Source organism: Diplotaxodon limnothrissa, linkage group LG8, assembly GCF_057381915.1.
Source record: "Diplotaxodon limnothrissa isolate DT_005_m linkage group LG8, D_limnothrissa_male_GT1.1, whole genome shotgun sequence".
Lineage (NCBI taxonomy): Eukaryota > Metazoa > Chordata > Actinopteri > Cichliformes > Cichlidae > Diplotaxodon > Diplotaxodon limnothrissa.
Window position 1 is genome coordinate 15692275 of NC_140603.1, and position 26946 is coordinate 15719220.

The window sequence follows — 26946 nt, forward strand, 5'->3', positions numbered from 1 at the left end:
AAATAATCTGAAACAATCTCCACAGTGACATCTGCTGGCCAATGTGACTATCGCCACATCTTTTTAATGCTGCTCTGTGAAACAAATGAGGCAGACAAGCCCCGCAATTCCAACAAAACGACTTATTATAACAGACTGTCAGTAATGGTGATGAGCACATCTTTTGGAGAAATCCAAATCCAACCAAGGCAAGAAAAACATTGAGACTGTTAAAGACAGCAGGCAGTAACCGTAATAAACAGTGTGCTTCAACAAAATTATATTGACTATTGACATATTTTACTGAGCTCACCCACCAGTCTCCGTTTTTCTCGCCATGTCTATATGAGAGTAATCGCTGAATAAGATATTTACACATTATTTATATATCTATACAATATCTATCTAATTACACTTTTAATTCCAGTCTTTAAGTGATTAAATGGTGTATATTGGTCTTTAAAATTCACAGCAAAAATAGTAATGAAAGATGTGGTATTGTTTTCTTTTACACATGTGAGTGTAATAAATAGAAGAGGTAGTATCAAAAACATTAATTCAGTAATTACAAATGATTCTGGTTCATAAGAAAATAGAATCCTGGCGCTTCCCATGCATACTTTTTTTTTTTTTTTTTTTTCTTCTTAAATGACATCAGAAACAGCAGTATGCGACATTACGTGATGGCAGAGCTTCAGTTCATCCTTTGTCATTTTTTTTTTTTTTTTTTTTTTTTAATAAATAGGACAGGGGGAATGAATGAACCCTCCTGGGTTTTAATTGCACCTTAGAACACATATGCATCAACACTACAATGAGCGGGTGGAGGGAGGTTTGGAGTCTTCTCCCACCCCCATTCTCTGCGGCCTGCTGGAGCGGGAGGGCTAGTAGGAGGAGTTGGCCGTCCGACTGCGGTCTGGGGTGTGGGGCCTCCCTGCTGCTGCGGAGTCGGGGTGGTCTGCCTCTCCCCACCGCAGGGAAAAGGGTAACACCACCTGGGTCTGGGTGCAATTCCCCCCTCCAGGGGCAAGGGTACCTAGACCCGGTTTGTAGAGTACGCTTGGGGAGTGTGATCGTGTGTACAGCGTCTCTTTATGTCTGTCTCCACGTTGGTTGAGTGTGGAGTGAGTGCATATGAGAGCATGAGGGTGGGAATGGATGTTTGTGTCTGTGTGTGCCTGTATGTCTGTGTCTATATGTCAGGTTGGGTATCAGACGCCACCTCTCTGGGGACACCTCAGGCCCTCCAAGGTTTGGAGGCCTATCTCCACCCACCACCACTTCCCCTGCCGGTGGCGGACTCCCTCAGGTGTCGGTGTGTTGGTGGTTCTTTGTGTCTGGGGGTGGGCGTCCGGGTACACACCAGCTCACTCCTTGGCGGCCGCTTGTCGGGGCCTGGGGCCTGGGGCTCGCTCGGGCCCCTTTGGAGGTGGGGTGCCCCCGGCCTCTCGGCCTGGGGCTCGGTCACTCAGGCACAGCTGGGGGCCGGCGGAGCTCACGGGCGCGTCACTGCAACTCCCCCTGACTTCTGCTCCGCGGCTGCTGGGCGAGCCCTCATCTGGGACTCTCCTCAGCTCTTATTGGAACAGTGGCGCGGCTGCCCCTCTGTTGGTCTTCCATGGTCTCTTGTGTTCTGGGGGCCTCTGGATGTCTGGAGTTTTGATCTCCTCCATACCTGCTTCACACCCTGGAGGACGGGGCTGTGGCCCCCCCACACTCCCTAGCAGATCATTACATGGAGAAACCTTTGGAATGCAAGCATGCTGATCCACACAGGTATGCACACATGGGTATTCACAGACGCGGACTAAAGCTTTCTTGGCTGCTGCCTCAAAGCACACTGTGCGCTGTCTATCTTGCGTGCTGCACAATATCGTTTATTATTTAGTAAATATTGATATCTATGACTAGCTAGTTTATTGTGATGGTGCTTTGTTTTCTCTATTATTATGTTGCTCTTTGTTGTTTGCTGTCTCCTCTGTTTGTTTTTTTTGTTTGTTTTTTTTTTTTTCTCCATACAGGTGACCCAGGAGTTCTTTTTTTTTTTTCTCTCTCTTCCCCCCCCCCTTCTCACCGTCTCTTCTCCCCTTTGGTTTTCTTTCTTTCTCTCCCCCTCTTGCTTCCCATGCATACTGAAAACACATTAATGCTCTCCTTTGCAGATTTCACATTTTTCAAAACCATCCTCTGGATTGGACTCATTTACAGGCCAGCTTTGGCCTGTAGCCAGAAGGGCAGAATGACAGACTTGCACTAAGTTCTCATAATAAATAAATAAATAATAAGAAAGAGAGACTAATTGGCTTGCTGAAGGTGGGCAAGAAGATAATGGAATCAGAGTGATGATAACAGAATTAAATTTAGATAAGTATAGCACATGTAAAGTGTAAACACTCTGGAATCCAGGCAGACACGAGAGCACAGACTTCTTGAACTTTCTGTAGCATAATCAATCAAAAGTAAAAGAAAATACAAATCTAAAAAATACAATCACTTTATGCTTCCTGGCTTCACTTTTTAATAACTTCGAGTGTATGAAAATCTGTTCAGTGTGATAACGTTTGTAGAATTCAAATCACTGGCCCTCTAAACTGTCATTTGAATCATGTTGGTGTGTCATCCTAGACCGGCTTTCAGTCACATCAAATCAGCTGGTCAAGTCATTCTCTATGACTTAACTAACTTTGACTGTAATCAAAGCTTTCCATAACATGACTGTTGTCATTTTATTTCACCCAAAATTAGTCAGAATTTCCTGAGAAGGTAGCCTGGGATTCATCACCAGCAGACTAACTTGTAAACATGGTGAGATTATATCAAATTTAAGTGATTTCTGTAGATATACACTGACCAACATTACACTAACCTTATTATAAAAATATATCAGTTTGTATGTTGTGTTATTTTTAGTAACAAATAAGTAATATTTTCCACTGCTGAAAACTTTTTGTTTTTATGTAGCTTCCAAAAAGATGGCAGTTCATGAATGACTGGACAGCTCAAACGAAATTACGCAATATTTTCTCATGAAAATTTCTCATTTCATTATTTCCTCTTTTTCTTAATCACCACAGTTTTCTTCCTGATACTTTTCCAATTTAACACTAGTGACATATCTTGAACTCTTCACTTCCCTATACTTCTCTTTTGTAACAAATTTTGACCAGAGATAACTAAGTTTGACTTTAGCATGTTTTGTTTTGGCTCAAACAGTGGAGTGGGGTAAAAATATGAAGGTTAATGCTTTGCATTTTACTGCAGGTGAAAGAGTATACACGGCTTGTCCTTGTGGCATGTGCACAATAACTCTCCTATAAACCTCTTTCAGATTTTAATGACTGATTAGTTGCATGAACTACAAAAAGTAACGTTGTCTTCTAATTCTGTTTTCCCGACTACCTTGTTGGAAACAGTACAGGTTACAGTGAAAACAGTTCCAGTGTTGATGTCTTGATGTCACAAATGTGCTTACACATTGAGCTTACACAAGTAAAACAGGAGAAAGAAGATGAAAAAGTAAATTCTTGACACAGTTCTGGTGTGAAGACTCAAAACACACAATCACACAAAAGTGCAAATCGCTCTGATTAACACAAGGTCATTGCCGTGATGTAAAAAAGTGCTGATTATGTACATTTTTTCTCCAAATAGCACCAAAAATGTTAGCTAATCCTGGCTATATTTAGTTATTTTCCTATTCTGGTTGAACTGGGCTTTCTTTGCATTTGCTGTGCACAGCAGACGTCCAGTGAACAAGTTAGAAGGATTTTGTCTGTCAATGGTCAACAGCCCATATTCAGTTACAATATATTTATGAAGTGATTATAACTCAGCCTTTTACTGAGTTGAAAATTGTGTTTCACAATGAAGAAGTAAAATAACACACACACACACACAAATGTATATATATAAAAATGCTCCCTCGCCCCTGCGGGCAGTCTTTATCCTTCAAGCTCAGGTCCTCTACCAGAGGCCTGGGAGCTTGAGAGTCCTGCGTAGTATCTTAGCTGTTCCAAGGACTGCGCTCTCCTGGACAGAGATCTCGGATGTTCTTCATGGGATCTGCTGAAGCCACTCGCCTAGCTTGGGAGTCACTGCACCTAGTGCTCTGATTACCACTGGGACCACCGTCACCTTCACCCTCCACATCTTCTCAAGCTCTTCTCTGAGCCCTTGGTAATTCTGCAGCTTCTTGTGTTACTTCTTCCTGATGTTGCTGTCATTCAGTATCGCTATGTCAATCACTACAGCCATCTTCCTCTGCTTGTCCAACACTACTATGTCCAGCTGGATAGCCATCACCATTTTGTCCATCTGTATCTGGAAGTCCCACAGGATCTTAGCTCGGTCATTCTCAGCCACCCTAGGGAGTTTCTCCCATTTTGACCTCAGGACTTCGAAGCCATACTCGGCACAGATGTTTCTGTATACTATTCTGGCCACTTGGTTATGGCGTTCCATGTATGCCTTGCCTGCTAGCATCTTGCACCCTGCTGTTATGTGCTGGATTGTCTCAGGGGCATCTTTACACAGCCTGCACCTTGGGTCTTACCTGGTGTGATAGACCCCAGCCTCTATGGATCTTGTGCTCAGAGCTTGTTCCTGTGCTGCCATGATTAGTGCCTCTGTGCTGTCTTTCAGTCCAGCTTTGTCCAGCCACTGGTAGGATTTATGTATGTCAGTTACTTCCTCTGTTCTTCCATGATGGTTCCCCCTCCTCTTCCTTTTTCTTGGGTTTCTGCTGCCTGAGGTATTCGCTGATCACAGGGTCTGTTGGGGCCATCTTACTGATGTATACATGGATGTTTGTTGTCTCATCCTGGACTGTGGTGCTGACACTCACTAGTCCCCGGCTTCCTTCCTTGTGCTTACCATACAGCCTCAGGATGCTGGACTTGGGGTGAAACCCTTCATGTATGGCCAGGAGCTTCTTTGTCTTGATTTCAGTGGCTTCTATCTCCTCCTTTGACCAGCTTATTATGCCAGCAGGGTACCTGGCCATGGGCAGGGTGTAGGTGTTGATAGCCCTTATTCTTACCGTTCAGCTGACTCCTCAAGACTTACCTGACCCTCTTCAGGTACTTGGTGGTTGCAGCTTTCCTAGCGGGCTCCTCGTCGTTCCCATTTGCCTGTGGGATTCCCAGGTACTTGTAGCTGTCCTCAATGTCTGCAATGTTGCCTTTTGGTAGTTCAAGCCCCCTCAGTTTTTCCCTCTCTTTGGTATCATCCAACTACACTTCTCCAATCTGAATAGTCATTCCGATGTCACTGCTGTATATCCTGGTGGTGTGGCTCAATAAATCGATTGTCTCATTCACTCTTGGCATACAGCTTGATGTCATCCATGTAGAGAACATGGCTGATGACTGCTCCATTCCAAAGTAGACAGTCTTTTTGATGATATCACTGAGGGGGCTCAGGCCTTTGCAGAACAGTAGTGGGGACAGTGCATCTCCTTGGTAGATCCCACACTTGATGGTGACTTATGTAGAAATATAACAGAAATATAAAGAACTGCTAAAAAAGCAAGCAGAAAAGCAAGAATAATGAGATGAACTCGCAAAAAGTTGTAAGGTCTAAAAGGTGTAGACTTAAAGTGCAGCACAAAGCTTCTTCAGATAGATGATAAAATAGCACAGAAAAATATCTACAGAAACTGTGCCTGAAAAAGGAAAAAAAAAGTTGAGTTGATTGGAGGTGTGGTGCTTGTATTTGGAAGATTTTGCTGTGAACAGCCAACATGCAGTCAAATAGAAGGCAGGAGAATAAATCGGCTGTTCTCCACAGAACCATCGAAGCTGTACTCTGAGTGGCAGGGGAACAATATGAGAACAGCATCTCAGACTCGACCAGACTGAGCAATACTGGAAGAGCATAAGGGAGAAGGAAGCAGGACAGAACAGTAATGCTTGGTGGCTAGTGGATCTACTAGCAGACCACAGCAACCTCCCTGAACAGAGTCTAGTGTGGACAAATGTCGAATGAAACACATAAAATTGTATGCAAACTAATACATACATACATACATATAAATACATAGAATCAGAATTAAACCCCTACAACATTACAAAGACACCTAATCCCCACATTTATCGCCTGTCTGCATGTATGAGGACATGATAACAATCCACCCTCCCTAACCATCATCTGGTGACTGCTATTTTTAATTATAATGACCAAATCCAGTGATTTATATCATGAGCTGTCTTTTGCAGGAACAAGATGAATAACTCAACTAGCTGATGCCAGACTGTAGTGTTTTTTGTTTTGTTTTGGTTTTTTTTTTTAGACTTTTCTTTTAGATAAGTCATACAGTACTCTCAGAAAGTGTTTTCCCCCTAACATTTTGTCACATTTTGTCATGGGAAGCTCATCATACAATTGTGTAAATTCTTTTTTACATTCTACACTTAGAATGCCCCAGGGACAAATTAAATTTTCCATTTTCAATTCAATTTATTTATACAGCACCAATTCACAACAACAGTCACCTCAAGGCACTTTATATTGTAAGGTAGACCCTAGAATAATACATACAGACAAAAAAAACATCAACAATCATATGACCCACTATGAGGAAGCACCTTGGTGACAGTGGGGAGGAACATCTCCCTTTTTATGAAGCGCCTTGAGGCGACTTTTGTTGTTATTTGGCGCTATATAAATAAAATTGAATTGAATTGAATTAACAGGAAGAAACCTCCAGCAGAACCAGCCTCAGGGAGAGGCGGCCATCTGCCGCAAGCGGCTGGGGTGAGAGAAGGAAGACAGAACAAAAGACATGCTGTGGAAGAGATTAATAACAAGTATGTTTCAATGCAGAGAGGTCTATTAACACATAGTGAGTGAGAAAGGTGACTGAAGAAGAAATACTCAGTGCATCATGGGAATGCCCCAGCACCCTAGACCTATTGCAGCATAACTAAGGGAGGATTCAGGGTCACCTGATCCAGCCCTAACTATATGCTTTTTAAAAAGGAAAGTTTTAAGCCTAATCTTAAAAGTACAGATAGTGTCTGTCTCCCAAATCCAAACTGGATGCTGGTTCCACAGAAGGGGGGCCTGAAAACTAAAGGCTCTGCCTCTACTTTTAAATACTCTACGAACAACAAGCCTGCAGTGCGAGAGCAAAGTGCTCTAGGTGATACGGTATTCACTATTTTGGATTAATTGAAGGCTTTTCAGGGAGTTTTTATGACATCCTGATCATAATGAATTACAGTAGTCCAGCCTAGAAGTAATAATTGCATGAATTAGTTTTTCAGCGTGATTCTGAGACAGGATATTTCTAATTTTAGTGAGATTGTACAAATGGAAGAAAGCAGTTCTACATATTTGTTTAATTGAAGGTGCATATCCTGGTCAAAAATAACTCCAAGGTTCCTCACAGTGTTACTGGAGGCCAAGGTAATGCCATTCAGAGTGATGATGATGCTGCCCAGGGGAAGCATGTATAATATAAACAGAATTGGTCCTAGCACGGAACCCTGTGGAACTCCATAATTAACCTTAGTGTGTGAAGAGGACTCTCCATTTACATGTATAAATTAGAGTCTATTAGATAGATATGATACAAACCACTGCAGTGCAGTACTTGTAATACTCTATTGCTGTAATGCTCTAATCACTCTAATGGAATATTATGGTCGACAGGATCTAATGGTATCGAACACTGAAGAAGATTTGTAACATTTGTAACCTTCACTAAAGCTGTTTCTGTGCTGTGATGGGCTCTGAAACCTGACTTAAACTCTTCAAATAGGTCAGCCCTCTGCAGATGATCTGTTAGCTGTTTTATAACTACTTTCTCAAGAATTTCTGAGAAAAGCAAGGTTAGAGATTGGCCTATAATTAGCTAAGACTGCTGGGCCAAGAGATGGCCTCATAAGATGGCCTTATAAGTTCCAGTTGAACTACTGCCAGCTTGAAGGCCTGTGGTACATATCTAATTATTAGAGACTGGTTGGAGTAATTAATTGTGGGACTTCTTAGAGCAGTCTTGTAGCAATGGGCTCTAAAAGACATGTTGATGGTTTGGAGGAAGTAATTACTGCAATTAACTCAGACAGAACAATTGGAGAAAAAGACTCTAAATAAATGGTACTGAAAGGAGCTGTAGATAACACTACATGTGTGAGATGATAATGAGTAATTTTTTTCTCTAAAAATTACTCTTAAAATTAAAATTCTCTTAAAATTTTATTTGTGAAGAAGTACATGAAGTCATTACTAGCTAACGTTAAAGGAATGGTTGATAGGCCAAATTTTCAGTTTTGGGTTGGTGAATGGTCTGGCCTGCAGGCAGGGCAGTTCAGCACCTCGACTCGTCTTCTGCAAAGGTATGCCTTTGTAATCAGTGCAGTTTGTGGTTAAACATTGTCTTGCTAAAATATGCAAGGCCTTTTTTTAAAAAAATATGCCATCTGGATGGGAGCATATGTGTATATACTTTTCAGCATTAATTGTGTTTTTTCCAGATGTGAAAGTCACCAGTTCCATTAAACTGAGTGCTGACAACAAACCAGCAATTGAGAATTTATTTATTTTTTTTTTATGGTAGATTTCTTTAGTTTAAGACCTTCATTCTGGGCCTGTGGTACATTTAGAGCTCCAGATTTACCTTAATAATGTCTCTTTGCGTTTCTACATTCAGTTTCTGATCATTCTTAACAGGTTTTAATTAGTTGAAGAACATTCCTATAACACAATGCTTTCACTGTTATGCTGACTTGTATTGAGCAGCTGATTATTGATGCCACACTCATCATGGTAAAACTGAGACCAAACATCTGACCACTGCCATAAATCTAAGATATGCTGGAGTGTTGCACTGAGATTGTTTACAGGATTTCTGAAGCTTAGTTGGAATGATCACCAGGTTCTTTGTTACTTCGAGAAGCCTATCAGACTACTTTCGTTGGCCATTGTGGCCATTCTTTATAGCCTTAGCAGATCTGTTGGTTGATATTGTGAATGTCTCAGAGCTCTGCAGAAAGTTGCTTCAGTCTCACGGTGCATTTGGCTTGGTTATCTTACAAAATATTTTAACATGGTTATAGCTGTATAAATCTTTGATTTCAGGCAGTTTAGAATATCAGAGGTGACTTTTTAAAAAAGTATTTTATAAACATCTATAGATATTATGTTTCTGTTTTGTAACCATGAAGTATGGAATGATTCATGACGAGGCAAAAAATTAACAGGAACAATTTTAGTGTTAGGGTGTAAAGGGAATTAGTCATAATGTTTTCTGAATGTGATGTAAATAGTTGTCACATCATGACAACATGATACTGGATAGTCATTAAAACACATGACAAAACCAGTAAATATTTTGTCACTAAAATATCATTTTATGTCGATATAGTAAACTGACTGACTTGTACAGAATTTCACCACAATCTCAGCAGATGACGCTGACTCAGTCTTTGGATATTTTACATATTTAATCTCCTTATTTGGTTCACAATCCACAGGGAGGTTTTTCGATGACTTTGAGAACATTAATGTGGAAAGAAGTACAGAACTGTAAAAAGGGCAGAAGTCTGTAACAAAAACTACTGCCAATATTCGTGTTTATTACAAATATGACATATAAAGAAAATTATATATATTTTTTAAATTGCACTGTGGTCTTTAAATCTTTGTCCCAGAAATTAAAGGTAGAAGGAAATGCTTCAGTTTTCTGGCGGTGGGATGTGCACATGGGCAGGGCAAACATAGTGGCAGGTGACACTCTGCTTATATATTTGCCACTCACTGCTAGCTGGGTGACAAGTACAAAAGAGGGACACACAAGAACTGTGAATTTACACAATGGCGTTGAGGCAGTGGACTCATTTATTTGCTTTGGTGAGCCTCCTGGCAGCAGGTAAGTCAGGCTTATGCCAACATGTGCATGCAACATAAATGTTTTGACTTAAAATATAAATGCAAATATATATTTTCACTTAAAACCTTTTAAAATTGTCTCCTCTCATGAACAACACTGATCCTGTTGTGTTTCTTTCCAGAATCAAATGCTCAGCCTGATGGTAGGTAAAACAACAGTTTCTCTGATTAAAAAAACAAATCATTAATTCAAATTTATTATTTTTTAATATTAATTATGTATTTTAAAATAAAAAAATTAACCGGGATCCAGATAAAAACAGAAAAAATGTTTTCCGTGTTCCTACAATGATTTATGTTGCTTCTGAAGTTTGATCCTGCTGATCTTTGTTTCAGTATGTGGCACTGCTCCACTCAACGGCAGGATAGTCGGAGGTGAAGATGCTCCACCTGGATACTGGCCATGGCAGGTCAGCGTGCAGCTACGTGGTAAACATTTTTGTGGCGGTTCCCTCATCAACAAAGAGTGGGTGATGTCTGCTGCTCACTGCTTCTCTGGGTGAGTAACATAAACATCTGTTTAATCTTTATACCTAAACTGATCCAGCTAGAACAGGACTTTGACTAACATTTGTCTAAAAGGCAAATACCAGATTGGAAATTCTAAAAATTATGTAATTCCTGAAACATTTCATGAACATAAATGTTGAAAAACTGACCCAAGCTTTCTTACTCTTCCAGCTCAAATGCAGCATAATGACAAATGTTTACAGTACATTTTTTTGTCAAAACGTCTATATTTTCTTTTCATTTCTATAACTTTAGTTCAAGTCCTTCTGGGTGGACGGTTTCTCTTGGTCTTCAGAGCCTGCAGGGTGCAAATCCAAATAAGGTGTCCAGAAATGTTGTCAAAATCATTTTGCACCCAAACTATGACAGTAAGACCAACAACAACGACATCGCTCTGCTCAGACTCTCCTCACCAGTCAGATTCACTGACTACATCAGACCTGTGTGCCTGGCAGCGAGTGGCAGTGTGTTCAACAATGGCACTGATAGCTGGGTGACTGGCTGGGGTGCAGTCAAGGAGGGAGGTGAGGCTGTTGTTGGTGTTTCAGTGTTCATGTGTTCTGTGGTTCATTGGTTTGTGTGTAAACAGCTCCTCGTCTTGCATCCCATCAGTGGCCTTACCCTTCCCTCAAACGCTGCAAGAAGTGGAGGTGCCAGTTGTGGGAAACAGACAGTGTAACTGCCTGAATGGAGTGGGCACAGTCACAGACAACATGATCTGTGCTGGTGTTCTGGCAGGAGGCAAAGACTCGTGTCAGGTAGGCTTCATCATCTCATTTGGTTACATAACCAGGTGTTTCAAAGATTCTCAGATGTGTCCTCTTTATCTCTACAGGGAGACTCAGGAGGTCCAATGGTGAGTAAACAGGGCTCTGTTTGGGTCCAGTCTGGAATTGTAAGTTTTGGATCTGGTTGTGCTCGGCCCAATCTGCCAGGAGTCTACTCCAGAGTGTCCCGTTACCAGTCCTGGATCAAGTCCCACATTCGCTCTAATAGGCCAGGATTTATGCAGTTCATCTCCAGCGGGCTGGATCCTGACAGCAGCTACACCTGTCCTGGTCTCTAACAAGACTCTTAAGTGAGTCTGAATATGAATGGAAAAAATAAATATATATATAGCTTTCAGACTGTGCTTGGATCTCACTGATTATGAATCCTGTTTTACATCCACAGGGACATAAGAGCAGAGTCTTCATGGTTCCAAGTTGCTGTCGTAACAATCACTGGACGTAAACTGAGCCATGCAGATGTTGACATCTTTACCAAAACCTGAAGATTTGGGTCATTCTTTCAGGAGATTGTTAGTGAAACATCATCTCCTGCAGCACTTTTGACAAGATTTCACCAGATTACTGAGTTTCCTTATTGCTGTCTTTTGCTGTCCTCGTTATCTCCATGTTCCTGTTGTTATGGTTTGTTGTTGTTGGAGGTTGAATTAGTTTGTTATTACAAATGACCAACAGATGCTAACAATCTTCATTAGCACCCATTTATATTTATTTAATGTACTAATGATGCTCAGATCAAAATGAAGAAACTAATTCATATAACCTGATTATTTTGTAATATTTTGGTATGTTTCTGTGAACTAATTATACATAAATATGTCTGTTCTGTGCATTCTCATGCTGTTGTCTAAATATAAATGGTATGATTATGTAAATTTAAAAGTAAATTTAAGAACTAAATTTAAATGCAATTCTAATTCCATATAGAATATAATAAACATTCATTAAGCAGAAAAATGATTTTGTTTTTGACATCATTCAAAAGTAAATATTATATATATTATTTATTTGTGAACAATTTGCATCATAAGTGACAATTTTAACAAATCACGGGTGCTTTTTTCACAAGCTAAATCAGTTTGAGCATATATATTTAATTTCACACAAAGGTATATTAAAACATACAATGTCCGTGAAAATATAAACAGAAAATTTTAAATTTAGATGTGCAGTCATGAGCATATTCTTGATAAGCTATTTTAAATTTCATTCTATAATACATCACAATCACAATCTCTTCATCACTCCATCTTCTCGAGTAGTTACATTAAACCTTCAGTCTATTTTATTTAAGGATCCAAATTATAAGAATTATACATCAGATATCAATTCCTGATGACTTCTATTGTTGACTCCTTAAAGAAAAATGTGTCTGCTTGTTATATTTCGCCTTCAGGTACCTGTGTGATCTAAGCAGATAATTAACAATTGCATTTTTCTGCTCAGACAGACACTAAAAAACTATCCACATCCCTAAATGCACCGAGTTTCTGCCATGTGATTGGCTGATTAGATATTTGCATTAACAAGCAGCTGAAGTGGTGTACCTGTGAAGTGCATGGTCAGTGTATGTCACAGTCTGGCTACAGACTCATTTTTTCTCAGTTGCAATGTATATACTAAACTGCATTTAACATCTCACGATACACTACAGATACTCCTGCAGTGCAGTCATGTTTTAGAGTCACTGTGGTAATTGTGCTTTTAATGCTTTTAATTACCCGTCTAATAATCACCCTCTACATCAGCCCATATACAACATTCACAAATTACGTGAGAACGCAAATGGACTGAGGGAAACAGAAGCTTAAATACACAGTACAATGACGAGGAAACAGAAAATACATGCGGAACAGAGCTGAGACAAATTAGACATGACGACACCAGGGAACCAAAACTAAACACACTGAGCATGGAACACAAGACCTTCACAATAGAACAGGAAATGAATGAATGACTGACACATGAGTTTGACAGAGGAGTGGAGGAAAGGCAGACGAAAGGGAGCAAGGGAACATGAGGGAGAGAGAGGAGACATGATGGGCTCAGGAAACATAGAATGGAAAAGAAGGAGGGAGACAAGACGCAACGGCTCATACAAACACATAAACACAGACACAGAGAGAGAGGCAAAGACACAAGGGGAAACCTAACAACCCAAGAACTAAACAGGGAGTATAAAGAAATTCAAAACAGAACAACTAAGACTATAAATGAACCTGAACATAAACCATAATACAAAATATCACTAGAATAGAAGAAACTCAACATGATGGGTGAAAAGGACCCAGAACCATGACATTTTTAACATTCCCAAGTCATCAGAGGGCTATTTTCTCACACAAAAACAACAATTATAATATCACACATTTAGAAGAGATGCAAACTAAATAAGATCTGAAGTGTAGTTAAGATGTAATAGTTTGCATAGTAGTTTAAAACCAAAATATTGCTCATAGACAAATAGTTTTTCATTGGGTGCATAAAAGATTAAGTGCAGGGTTAATACTAGGCATTTACATTGTGCCGATGGAGCTCTTGGAGTGCAGTGGCATTGACGTATATGCTGTCTGGCGTCTCGTATGTGTTCTCACATATATCCTCATAAATGTTCTCTTCATTCGTGTCTTTTGGTTGCAGACTGTCCATAATGCACTGGTGCAGGAAAATGTACTGGGACTGAAAAGGAAATACCAGACGTTTTTGGTTATTTGAAATGCAGAACTACTGCCTGTAAAGATCATAATATATCATAATATATTATGATCTTTACAGGCAGTAGTTCTGCCCTAACCCCTAACCCTAACCATAAAATATTCTGCAGTAGATCAAAAACGAAACATTAAGTCATTAATCAACATCTGAACATTACCTAATGCTGCTGAAGTGAGACAGAGCAAAGTTACAGGGGTTTTATTAGAGACACAGCTAAGCATTTTGCAATTTTGGATGATTTTAAAAAGTTTAAATTTGTTCAGTAGCCTATTGAACAGCAGAAATGAGTCTTTCTTTTCGGAAGCAAGTGAAAGGGAAAAAAAAAGCAGCGGCCAACAGCGCTGTAAACAACGGTAGCCTTGTGCATAATAAGCAAGCGAATAATGCAGAAAAAAGATTTTTAGATGGGAAACTGTTCTTGGAGAGAGACAGCGAACTCTGCATGAAGTGTGATTTTATCGTGGTGGGAGCAAAACAGCAAAACTAATTCATGACGATGTTTACGTGAAGCGAAATGTGAAGCGTAGTTTGGATCTTCATTTGCTGCTGGTTCAGTCAATATTGTTTGGAGAGAGATAAAAACCTGCAGCTTCTGAATCTAGCGCAAAAAGGGCGTAAATACAAATCGCGGATCCGCCGACGGAGGGGAATCAGTGAGCTGTCAGCTTTCAGCCCCGACCCTGCCCATGCCGTCGGGTGAGAGATCTCACTGCTTCTGATCTGTCGATGGGTCCGCGCTTTGTGTTTGTGTCTTTGTGCAGAATCCGTGTACCTGCTTTCATTTACTGTTTTAGCTGTTTGGTGATTGTTGAAATTTTGTGAGGTTTAACCTGAGATTCTGGCATTTCGGGAAAAATATAATTAGTATTAAAAATCGATTTAGGGTTTTAATGAATTGATTTTACGTTATCCAAGCCCACCTCTACAGCAAAACACTTGATTGAAATTTTATTATAGTCCTGTTTGTGACATTCTGGACAGTATTTGTCTTTGTGTCTATGTCTACATCTTTTTAAGTAAGAGAGCTAAAAAAAAATTTTCATAAAACAAAGCTTGTTGGACCTTTTTGTTTATTAAAAGAATTGGAATGCTTTATTTTTGAAACTGTGCTGCAATGTTGAAAGAAAGCTATAAAATCCCAGGCAAGGAAAGTCGCCTTCATGTTTTTCTGTTTTTTCCTCAGTTACTTTAACACAAAGGCATCTGCTGTGATGCTTACACTTTTGATAAATTCTCGCAAGTGTCAGCTTTCTTTTTATAGATATAAAAATATGTACTGATATGTGATCAGAATTATAATATTTCTGACTGAGGCAAAATTTCTCAGATTCAAATCGAATCGAACCGTGGATCGAATCAATTCGGGACCATGTGAATTGGAATCAAATCGCCCTATTTTACTGTAACATGTACAATGAACAAACTGGGCATTAAAGATTTTTTAAAAATATTTTAAGGAGTCATCTGCTGGTTAATGTGTACAAAATTTGAAAACAGAAATTGAACAATAGAAAAAAATCTTTCAAACTCATATTTTAAGATGAAAGGATGGACAATAAGGACCTCAATTTAAAACAAACAAACAAACAAAAAAACAACTGCATATCTTATGATGAATAAAGTGCTGTCTGTGTGTTGTGTCACCAGCTGTGACTATAAAGAAATACATTAGCTAATTAAGGAAGTGGTGGCTCAATCAGAAGCAGTTTAACACAGTTACCTCCGTCTGCACCATGTACGGTCGGCTCAGTCTCATCTTGTGTACGAAGGCATTGATGCCGACTGCTTGTTCTTTCTCCAGCTGCTGAAGCAGCACATCCAGGGAAATGATAGTGCCAGTTCTCCCGACTCCAGCACTAAGAGAGACACAAACGTCATAATAAGATAGCAAAAGGTTTTTAAGGTCACATAGAAAGCTCTCATCACTGTGTCTGTGCCAAAGTTATTATAGTTAACAAAAACTAAACTAGAACCTATAACTAGATGTGAAAACAATGTGGAAAACAATACTGTACACAACAACAACAAGCTTCAATAAAATTATAGAGGAAATGTCTTTAATTATAGTCTTTGTCCCTTTGGTCAAATTTGTCATCACAGCCTGCTCAGTAAGGCTTTAGTGCACGTGTTTGCAATTTGTAATGTAATATCTGCTCAATGCTTTTAAAAATATACCCCTGACAAATACCCTAAATGTTATAATTATTAAAAAAAACAACAACACACAAACTAATGAAAGCTTAAATAAAACGGAACATTTCAAAACAGTAAAAACCAAAGTGAAACTAGTAAATGCAAAATGAAACTAAAGTGAGCTGAAAACAAGACATCAAGACAGAAAGAAAAATGGATTAGAAAACACAAAACCTGAATGACACTGTTAGTCACAAAAGACTTTTAATCACAGACAGGAGTGTTTGGGAATGTGATACCAACCCTTCACCTGCTCCTAATACGCTGCCTCGAAACATCACATTATATTTTTACAGTATCAGTCAGACACTATCCATGCTGTGTCTCTATAAAGTCTCACATATAGTAGAGTTTATATGTGAGTACGTAGTAATTTATAATGTTGTGGTTAATTGAATGCCTCCTCTGCAGATCCCAGAAGAGGTCTGACTATAACTGTAACATATGGAACGCCAGGACTGCCATAATGAATTAATTAAATACATCATTAAATAATTAATTAAATGTGGCAATAATTAATTAAAATTGGAATTAATTAATTAAATAAATAGTTATGACACATGTAATTAATTAATTATTGACACATTTAATTAATTATTTATGTATTTCACATTTTAATTAATTATTGACACATTTAATTAATTAATTATTGACACATTTAATTAATTAATTATTGACACATTTAATTAATTATTTATGTATTTCACAAACTCAGGGGGCGGGGTTAACGCTGATCGAGTCAAAACCATTGCTTTGGCCTGGTGGCCATTGTTTCTAGCGCACAACAACCGGCATGTGGAAGCTAACAGAACTGAGCTTTGAAAAACCCTGTTTGTGTGTTACCAAATACCGTTTTAATATTTTTTTAGCCGAGAATGTAGTGGTTTAATCTTCATGTGTCTGGTCGGTTTGTCAAAATACAGCCTCTTTGCAAAAGTGTTTCGATGATTTCGGAGATGTCGTCCCAGTCTCACGGCAAAGCGTGGGATAGACCCGCTCGCCTCGCAAGCAATCCCACCGACAAAGCGCAGGCCCCGGTACACAGCTGTAGTAACCCCCGCTGACTTCTTTTACTGAGGTTATATTTATCGGTGTTTTATTTCCTGATGTTCTTATGTGTCCTACGTGTTTCAGTCGCCAATTCTGAATTATAACTAACATTAAAAACATGTTTAAGGAGGAGAGAGAGCAAATAAATCTGTTTAACATCTGATCTTTGGGTTTTTGTTCAGTAATCAGCGTGACCTGTGTATAAACGCATAAAAGAGATAACGTTGGTGTTTCCGTCATGTAGTAACTGCCGGCTTTAACTGTACAAAGGTTGTTCGACACTATGAAACACATACAGACTTCATGATGTTCGGCTAATATTTTTATTGTGAATATTAATCATGCTGACCTCGCTCTGTACACCACGCAGCGAGGTCAGCATATCCACGATATCCTCAGCTCCACGAGTTAACACAAAGTTTCCCAGCTGACTATCTAACTGCCAACTATTCCAGAGACGTGAAAATATACAGCATAAAGAAAAGTGTAAGAGACTCAGCAGCAGATTAGAATAACAGTTATACATTTAATAAATCACCAAATGAATCCAAGAAATGAGCAAACCTGTTCCGACAATTTGAATTTGTATTCCCTCAGCTGCAGACTCGCTGCTGTTTAAATGTTTGAAAAGGAAGATTAGATATAAACAAACGTATAGTGGCCTCAGCTATTACTGAAATACACGTGCTATATCATAAACTATGATATAAATAGGGAGGTCCTATTAACATGTTTAGTTTTAAAGGACACCTTCCTGCCTTTAGTCTCATTCATGAGCAGTATTAGTTTTCTTCTAACATCCAGAAGTCTGCACCATGTGTTTCATAGTTTGTAACAAGCCTTTGACAGGTAAACATAACATGACCGAAAAAGCAAAAAAAAAGAGAGAGAGAGAGAGAGAGTGTTGAGATAAGAAGAGAAAATGCTCTCAATTATGGAGACAGACAAATGGTTCATTTATGTTTGATGTGTGTTTATTCCTCCCTAAATATCGTCGGTGAAGTTCGCCATGCACGTCAGATTTTCCTGCGCATTTTTATACCTCTGCCAACAGAGAGAGAAAAAAAAATCACATTCTAACAGACAGCTGGTGCTTAGAACACAGTTGAATAACTATTAAAAAACAGATGATATTTAGATGATAGTTCAGTCTAACACATGTGCCAGTGAACCATTAAACGTCTGTGAAACTATGCAGTTATGAAACGTAACTTTAACCTCAGCCAAACCGATTTGCTCAGTTGTAAATAAAACAGCGAAGTAAACGTGACCCGACAGACAGAACCTGAGTGAATGAAGTCCAGCGTTTAACCACTGAGAGCTAAAACTCAGCTGAGATTTCAAAGCTGTGTGCCGGTGATTGGACATCAGCCGCTGATAAAGCTGGCTCGCCTATAAAGTGCTCTGTAAGGAAACAAGCTCCAGCAGCTCTGCGCTCGGGGAAAACACTATATTTACTTATCTTGTGCAGAAAAATGCGCTGACATTGCGTTATATCGAGCACCGGCTGCCCAGTTAAACTGTGACTATCACCAGGTAACTAGGCGTGTTTCTTGAATTAGCAGCAGGTGTTAAACAGCTGACAGATGAGGAGGAGGATGCATGCAGGTAAACTGAGGGTCTGTTAAGCTGATCGCTGGTTTCGTGAGAAAAATGTCAGCTCGTTCTTTATGTTACAGAAGCACAGAGACACAAGACCAGGCGGAAAGAGACGATCGTTCGGTGAGAATCTGCGAATGCAACATGTGGAACACGGAGAGTGGAATATGTAAACAAACCGGTTAACGTAACCCCCTCGGTGCACTCTGCATGCTAATTGTTAGCAGAGCTAGTGAAATCTCTGAAAACATCTGAGCACTTTTGCAAACATGTTCTATGTTGACAACCTGACCAGACATACGTCGCGACATTCGCGGCTAAAACACTGTTAAAAGTGTAGCTGGTGACAGAAAAACTACACCACCACCATTGCTGCCTGTGATTTGATCTGCATTCTGGGATAGCTGGCTGCCCCAAGTCTGCACAAGCAATCGATTATCTAGGATCGACCTGTTTTGACTTACTTTGCACGGCAACCAATCAAATGTTAGAGAAGCTGCATGGGCAGCGTTAACCCCGCCCCCTGAGTTTGATGGGTGAGGCTGACAGATAAAATTATTTCATGACGAGAGCCAGGCGCCAGGACTGCCAAAATGAAATAAATAAATATATCATTAAATAATTAATTAAATGTGTCAATAATTAATTAAATGTGTCAATAATTAATTAATTAAATGTGTCAATAATTAATTAAAATGTGAAATACATAAATAATTAATTACATGTGTCAATAATTAATTAATTACATGTGTCATAACTATTTATTTAATTAATTAATTCCAATTTTAATTAATTATTGCCACATTTAATTAATTATTTAATGGTGTATTTAATTAATTCATTATGGCAGTCCTGGCGTTCCATAGTAACACAGCATGTTGTATTCTACAAAGTCACTGGAGCACAATTGTGTCGTTGGTGGTATTTATATTTATGAGAATGATCCCAATTTGTTTCAGTGAGTTTTCATAATCTTACAGGATTGAAGGCCACAGAAGGAAAGAAGTAAATATTAGGATGAACTAGTTGCTCCTAACTGAAGATCTTTAAACTCAGCACTTACACAAAAAATGACCTTTAATAAATTATGATTTAATATTAGTAAATTCTTTATGCTGACTAAATTTATGGTCTCCAGCTTTTATGTCACTTCTTCTTAATCTAATGTGAATGAGACTAAAGAAAGCGTGCCTGACAAAACAAAAAGCCCAAAACACCTGGATTTAACCAAGCAAATAGTCTATAGCTTTCCCATTCATACTTACTGCAGTAATCAGTAATAATGTTTAATAATTTTGGCAACCAATAGCTTATTTAACCCTAACCCTGAAGTAGCATCTTATTTATTAAGCGGTTATTTAGGAAGACATATCCTGTAGTAATGAAAAATATGTTAGTCCATTTCAGAAAGGTCAAATTACTGGCCTCCATCAAGCAAAGAAATATAATTGCTGAAACTCCTAAAATGGGTTAAGACATTTCTAAAGCATTAAAAAAAAAATTATAATATAATAAAATCTAAAAATTAATATTAAAATCTGGAGAGAAAGTAATGAGCCATCATCTTTTGAGAGTAAATATGGTTGCAAAATATTCTTGAATGATTGTGATTTGAGCTCAGTTAAATTTAATTTGAGCTCAGTTTGGTGAAACCAAATCATAAAAAACAAAACAAAATACAAAACTATTTGACTTGCTTTCACCACTCAGTTCAAAAAACAGCAGCCGTGTGTGTGTGTGTGTGTGTGTGTGTGTGTGTGTGTGTGTGTGTGTGTGTGTGTGTCTGTGGGGTCATTAGTGATAATTCAATAGGATAGGCACCATCAATGTTGAAAACTATAAATATGTTTTAGAGCAACACTTTCAGATAAATATCCCAGAGGTCCTGCAAGTGGCCCTTTTACCTTCTTTTACTTTACTTTTATTACTTTTAATAGGCCATTTGGAGGATCTCTTGGAACTTAGGACTGTTAGGTTGAAATTGTTAAATGTTGTCATTGTGTTACTTAAATTTGTACGCCTTGCCTTAAATTGTATGATCAAAGACATTCTTCTGTTTCTGTTACCATCCCCACACACACACACACACACACACACACACACACACACACACACACACACACACACACACACACACACATATACACAGGCTTGTATATGCACACACACACATGCACACACACACACAGTGCCTTAGTTTTATGACGCACCACAGGGTGGTTTTACAATGGGTGTTTGTGAAACTGTGGGTGCTGGTTCTTTGGAGTCGTTTGCTATAGCATGTGAAAACCGGTTGAGCTGTTCTGCCTTGCATTCTTCATGGGTGATAAGTCTGAACTAGCGGGCCTGCTGAAGCGCAGACTCAACAAGGACCATTCACTTTTATAGTTTAGCTACTCAGTTCTCTTAGATGTTTATAGGCTCTTAAAAGAAGAGGGGCGATGTCCCAACTTTATTGACTTGTGTTGCTGCCATCAAATTTAAAATGAGCTGATATTTATTGTTGGAATTTGGGTTGTAAGTGATGTGAGTTTACCTAAGTTTGTTGACAAGATCATCTAAATGTTTAATGACATATGTCTGAATACAGACAGTGGAAAAATGTCAGTCTTAGTTTTACTGGATCTCAGTGCAGCATTTGATACAGTTGACCACAACTTATTACTCAAACGACTGGAGAACTGGGCAGGTCTTTCAGGAACTGTACTAAACTGGTTCAAAACATACTTAGAAAACAGGAAATACTTTGTATCAATAGGTAACTTCACATCTGAGCAGACAAGTATCACATGTGGAGTTCCCCAAGGTTCCATCTTGGGACCCCTTCTGTTTAACATTTACAGGCTCCCACTGGCACAGATTATAAAGAACAACAAAATAAACTACCACAGCTATGCAGATGACACACAAATATATATCACAATGTCACCAGGAGACCAAGGCCCTGTACAGGCTCTTGGTAAATGCATCGAGGAAATTAATGACTGGTTGTGCCACAATTTTCTCCAGCTAAACAAAAACAAAACTGAGGTAATAGTCTTTGGCGCCAAAGAAAAACGATTACAGGTCACCAGAGAACTTCAATCTATACACCTAAAAACCACAAACCAGGCGAGAAATTTGGGTGTAGTGATGGATGCAGACCTAAACTTAGAGAAACACATTAAGACAATAACAAAGTCAGCTTACTATCACCTCAAGAATATTTCAAGGATAAAAGATCTGATGTCTCAACAGGACCTGGAAAAACTAGTCCATGCGTTCATCTTTAGTAGGCTTGATTACTGTAACAGCATCTTTACAGGTCTACCTAAAAAATCAGTCAGACAACTACAGCTCATTCAGAACTCTGCTGCTCGAGTCCTCACTAAGACCAAAAAAGTGGACCACATCAGTCCAGCTCTGAGGTCTTTACACTGGCTGCCTGTCCGTCAGAGGATAGACTTTAAAGTTCTGATGCTGGTCTATAAAGCTCTGAATAGTTTAGGACCAAAATACATCAGTGACTTCCTGACCCAGTATGAACCTTCCAGATCCCTCAGGTCATCTGGATCCGGTCTTTTATCAGTTTCCAGAGTCAGAACCAGACACGGAGAAGCTGCATTCAGCTTTTATGCTCCTTATATCTGGAACAAACTCCCAGAAAGCCTCAGATCAGCTGAAACACTCAGTTTATTTAAATCCAGGTTGAAGACTCACCTATTCTCAGCTGCATTTGAATAAAGCACCAAATCCACACTTTTAAGCTTAAATTTCAAAACTTACATTTAACTACTGATTTTATCTACTGTTCTGATTTTATCTGTTTTGATTTTATATACTGTTTTGTTTGTTTGTTAATTAGTTTGTTTGTTTGCTTGTTTTAATCAATTTTAAATCATGCTTTTTATTTGTTTTTGTTTCTAATGTCTCTGTAAAGCACTTTGAATCACCTTGTTGTTGAATTGTGCTATACAAATAAACTTGCCTTGCCTTGCCTAAAGTAAAGGTGGTCCAGTATTAGAGTGTGTGACTTTAGCTGGGTGGATATTGTATAAAAGCAACCCTGCACCCATGTAAAAGGAAACACTTATTTCATACCTGGAGTGAACCACAGTTGGTGCTTTGCCCCCTTCTCTCTCTATGTGCTGTCTCACCAGTCCTCTGAACTGGATCAGGATCTCTGTGCACTCTGGGACTCCATGATCAGGCCAGGCAGTAAAGTGGAAATGTTTAACTGTCTGTTCTTCTGAGGTTTTTCTCTGTGAGGAACATTCATATACAGTTACTTTAGGCCTATGTCTTGATATACAGCATAATATTTTAGGTATCAATCAACCATTATTCTTTTAAAAGCAACATTAACAGTTAAAGCCTTCAGTGTTTTCTATTCATGTTTTCTAGCCTTACTTAGTACCATCTACACACACACTCAGAAGATATAAGTAAGTTTTTATACATCTTTCAGGTTGAATTCTCTCAGCGTCCAGTTGGTCTCCTGTTGCTCAGATCTCATGGTGACCAACAGCTCTCCATAAAGGCATGACTTGCTGTCTGCAGGCCAGTATTGTTCACACCTGGTCTAGAAAAATGAGCAAAAAGCAACAAAATACACGTACAAAATGTATTTTAATCATAGATCTTGATCTCTTCTTTGTGAAGTGACCAGTATGTTTCCTCCTGACAACAACTTCCTTAAAAGACCATCAATAAAACATTTTAAGATTTTCCTGAAGACTTACCCGCCCTCCTTCAATGCAGTTGGTTACCATAACGATCCTCTTAACTCTTTGTTCCCAAATCATTCTCCAGAAATCATTAACAGTAGAGGGCAGAGGGCCCTGAGTGGCAATGTACTCTCTGTTACTGCTGTAGCCCTGAAAAGCAGTGGACAAAGTTAATCCATCCATCCATTCGCTTCCGCTTATCCTTTTCAGGGTCGCAGGGGACAAAGTTAATATGTAGACTAATTTAGCTTGTATATCTTCTGCTCGTTATAGAAATGAAAAAAGAAAGCTCATGAAATCGCACAAAGGTGCTTGTTTATATGCTTTCTGTATGGTGTAGTTATAAAGAGATCTTCACTGAACTTTATCTTAATGTAACACTTACCGGCATGTAATTGGCATTGATATAGTCTGAAATTCCATCAGGATCTGATGTAGTTAGCTTCACACGACACCAGTCATCTAATATGAGAAAACAGGTGATTTAACTCCAGTGCACCTCCAGTAGTCCTGACATAGACTGCTAGACTGAGCTCACAACAGCACGGTTCAACAGTCAGAGGAGAGACTCACATGGCAAGACGTTATTGAAACGATTCTTCGCTTTGTTTTCAGGTAGAATAGCAGTCTTTCGTGTCTGGTCTGTTCCAACAGGAGCGAGGCACTGCATGAACGTAGCAGATAACAAAGCATGAAACTGAGATACTGGCCATCGTAAAACGAATAAAATGGTAAGAAATAAAACAGTAAAGACACAAAAACAGGAACACACAGAAGCAGAAGAGGAAAAAAAATCTTGATCTTTTTATGCACCTCATATTCCTCGTTGAAGCCTCTGTTCTCGTCCAAACTCAGCGGATGGAAGTGGTCCGGAAACTTTGCAGAGGGAATAGATCTAAAAATAAATAAATAAATACATAAATAAATAAAACATAAAAAAAGTAGAATTAATCTTAGCTTTGTTTTGACCTAATGAAATAATACAGATTATACAATAGTACTTGCCATTAATGATCGTCTCTCAAACGTATTCATTAATTTTGCCTTAATTAATGTTTTTTCTTCATTGTGGGTAATTGTCATTGTAAAAAAACACTTACTTGCTCTGTGTGTTTGGTACTTTGGATCCACCAATGAATGAAGACTTCTTTCTGCTGCAGGATCAAAACATTAAATATGATAAATGTCTTGATTTAATTTACTTTATTCTTGTCAGTGAATTGAGACCCACCTAATAATATCTGGTCTTTTGAGGAAAATTAAGACAACCAGAGCAACCAGGAGACCAAAAAGAAGCACACCAAATACGGACCCTGCAATAACTCCTAAAGGGAGCAAAAGCATAGTTAAAATGCAACAAAGTTAAAAAGTTTAGAGCTTTATTTTACACTTGAGTGAAATGAAACGATTTGTAATCAAGTCAAAGTTGAAAATACTGTATGTTGTTATGATTACAAGCAGTAACATGGTAATGTAGTTACTTTTACTCACCCCTTGGATCAGTTTGGCAGTAAAACACATGCGGTTCAGAACTCCTCACCCCAGACAGTGAAGTTACAGACACCTTATATTTTTTGGCAGGTTGGAATCCATCGATTATGATCTCAGTTTCAGGACTAGCTACTGTGTGAGTCTTTCCAGCCACATTCACCTCCGCATTGGTCCACTCGCCCTCTGGAACTGTCCATTTAATAAGAACAGAGTATCCAGCTGCCCAGTACTCACAGTGAGCATTTAGATTAGGAGGAACTGAGTAAAACAAGAAAAAGGTTTTACAGTCACAACTAAAGCAGAAAATATATGACTTATAGTAAGTATAATTAAACTTTTTATACTATAAAACAGAGTCTATGAAAAGTGCATCATTTTAAAATTTGTTCTCAAATAGAAAGATTATTTGCTTTACTTTTAATTCAAAGCAGTACCCTACAGTTTAAAAAGTTTATTATAATTTTTGGGATTTTCATATAAAAACTAGAAAATAAAGACCTCAACATTGACACATTAGATATTGAAAGAATTACTCATTTTCTGTTTTAACCTTTTTAATTTCTTGAGCTAATTCATCAGAATGAATTCTTCAGTTAGTAATAAAATGATAGTTAGTTAAAGCTCATATATTAATACTGAATCATATTATGTAACTGTGTTAACCTGTGGTATGTAGGTATGTTAACAAAATTATTTTTCTGCAATAAACCTTTTTAAGATTAAAAATTGAATGCAAGGGTGAAAACTAAAAATTAAAAATTAAATTAAATAAATTCACAGATAACCTTTCTGTAACCAATATGAGTGAATACTTTAAGATCTTAAAAACTAATTTACAGATTAAAAATATGCTAGTCCTTCAAATGGTTTCTGTTGTACTCACGAATTGTTAATTTGTGTTCACACTGCAGGAAAACTCTGGAAGACTTTTCATAGACAAGAGAGATGTTATAGGTGGCACCAGGGTAAAGTCCAGTAAACGACACATTTTCACGTCCATCACTGACATGAACGTTAGATCCATTACGGGCCGTTGCGGTCGAGAACAAGCCTTCAATCTTTGCTTTGATTGATGAGTTGGTAACTTTCCAGTCTGCACTGGCACAGTCTATGGCTGAAATAGAGGAGAAAACAGTTATATGCATGAACCTGCTTCTTCTTTTTTACACAACTCATTGAAAAGAGACAAGAAAAAGTTATAAAAAGTCGAACAGAGATAATTTTTTTACCTGTTACAGTGAATTTCGTATAAGGATTGCTCCTGAGTCCAGCGAACACTGTGGTTAAGCTGAAATCATACTGTGATCCAGGCTGAAGAGATGTCACTACTTTTCTGATTGTATCTGAGGAGACGTCTGACACACTATCTGACACACTACCATTGATTTGAAGCTCGTATTGCCAGGCTTTATTCATGTTCTCCCACTCTAGAGTTATGCTGTTAGCAAATCGTTCAGTCACACTGATCCAAGGCACCACTGGTGGAACTGAAAAAACAAAACTCAGAAGTGGAATTTGTTCATCTTTTTCTTTTAAAATGAAATAGCTACATGTGACTGTGTAACATACAGGAGCATAGAGCTAGTTCAGTTAACACAAGCTTTTACATACTTAAGTCTGAGTAGGTGTGTGAGCTAAATGGCTCAGCATCAATGTATGTTTCCAATCAGGTGATCAGATCAGTCAAAATTAAATAAATAAATAGTGTGTACTAATAATATAATAATTAGATAATTATTGTATAAAATATAATAATTAAGCATGCTGCTCGCTAAGAGCACATTATCCATATTTGTTGCTCTATCACAAGCACAAGCCTATCATCAGGGTTAGATGCACACTTCCTTCTTCACAGAGATATGGTTGGTGGGTGGAGCCAGGATGAATAAATGGCACTGCAGGCCAGAAGGAAAATATAGAATATCGACTTGGACTTATATTGTCCATTTAAATATATTATATCAGGAGCTAAAGATGAAATAAAGACAATTTTACAAAGTCTGATTCACAATGTTTCATCCTTA

The 26946-nt window shown here is 38.5% G+C and overlaps 3 protein-coding genes across 3 annotated transcripts in view; 1 reads left to right on the forward strand and 2 right to left on the reverse strand.

Moving 5' to 3' along the window:
• The window catches only part of LOC146626563 (receptor-type tyrosine-protein phosphatase H-like), a 447591-nt gene that overhangs the window by 418059 nt on the left and 2586 nt on the right, over positions 1-26946 (reverse strand). The gene's annotated exons all lie outside the window — the stretch shown is intronic.
• LOC146626593 (prostasin-like) lies at positions 9796-11446 on the forward strand. Its single transcript, XM_085361363.1, has 6 exons — positions 9796-9850; positions 9993-10013; positions 10207-10369; positions 10636-10904; positions 10993-11138; positions 11216-11446. The coding sequence occupies exons 1-6, from the start codon at positions 9796-9798 to the stop codon at positions 11444-11446; spliced, it is 885 nt and encodes a 294-aa protein (XP_085217489.1).
• On the reverse strand, positions 13677-26941 carry LOC146626594 (receptor-type tyrosine-protein phosphatase H-like). Its single transcript, XM_085361749.1, has 14 exons — positions 26932-26941; positions 26152-26409; positions 25806-26036; positions 24923-25180; positions 24663-24756; positions 24532-24585; positions 24245-24326; positions 24005-24095; positions 23817-23893; positions 23447-23581; positions 23164-23286; positions 22806-22966; positions 15604-15739; positions 13677-13847 (listed from the first exon to the last, which is right to left on the reverse strand). The coding sequence occupies exons 1-14, from the start codon at positions 26939-26941 to the stop codon at positions 13677-13679; spliced, it is 1881 nt and encodes a 626-aa protein (XP_085217875.1).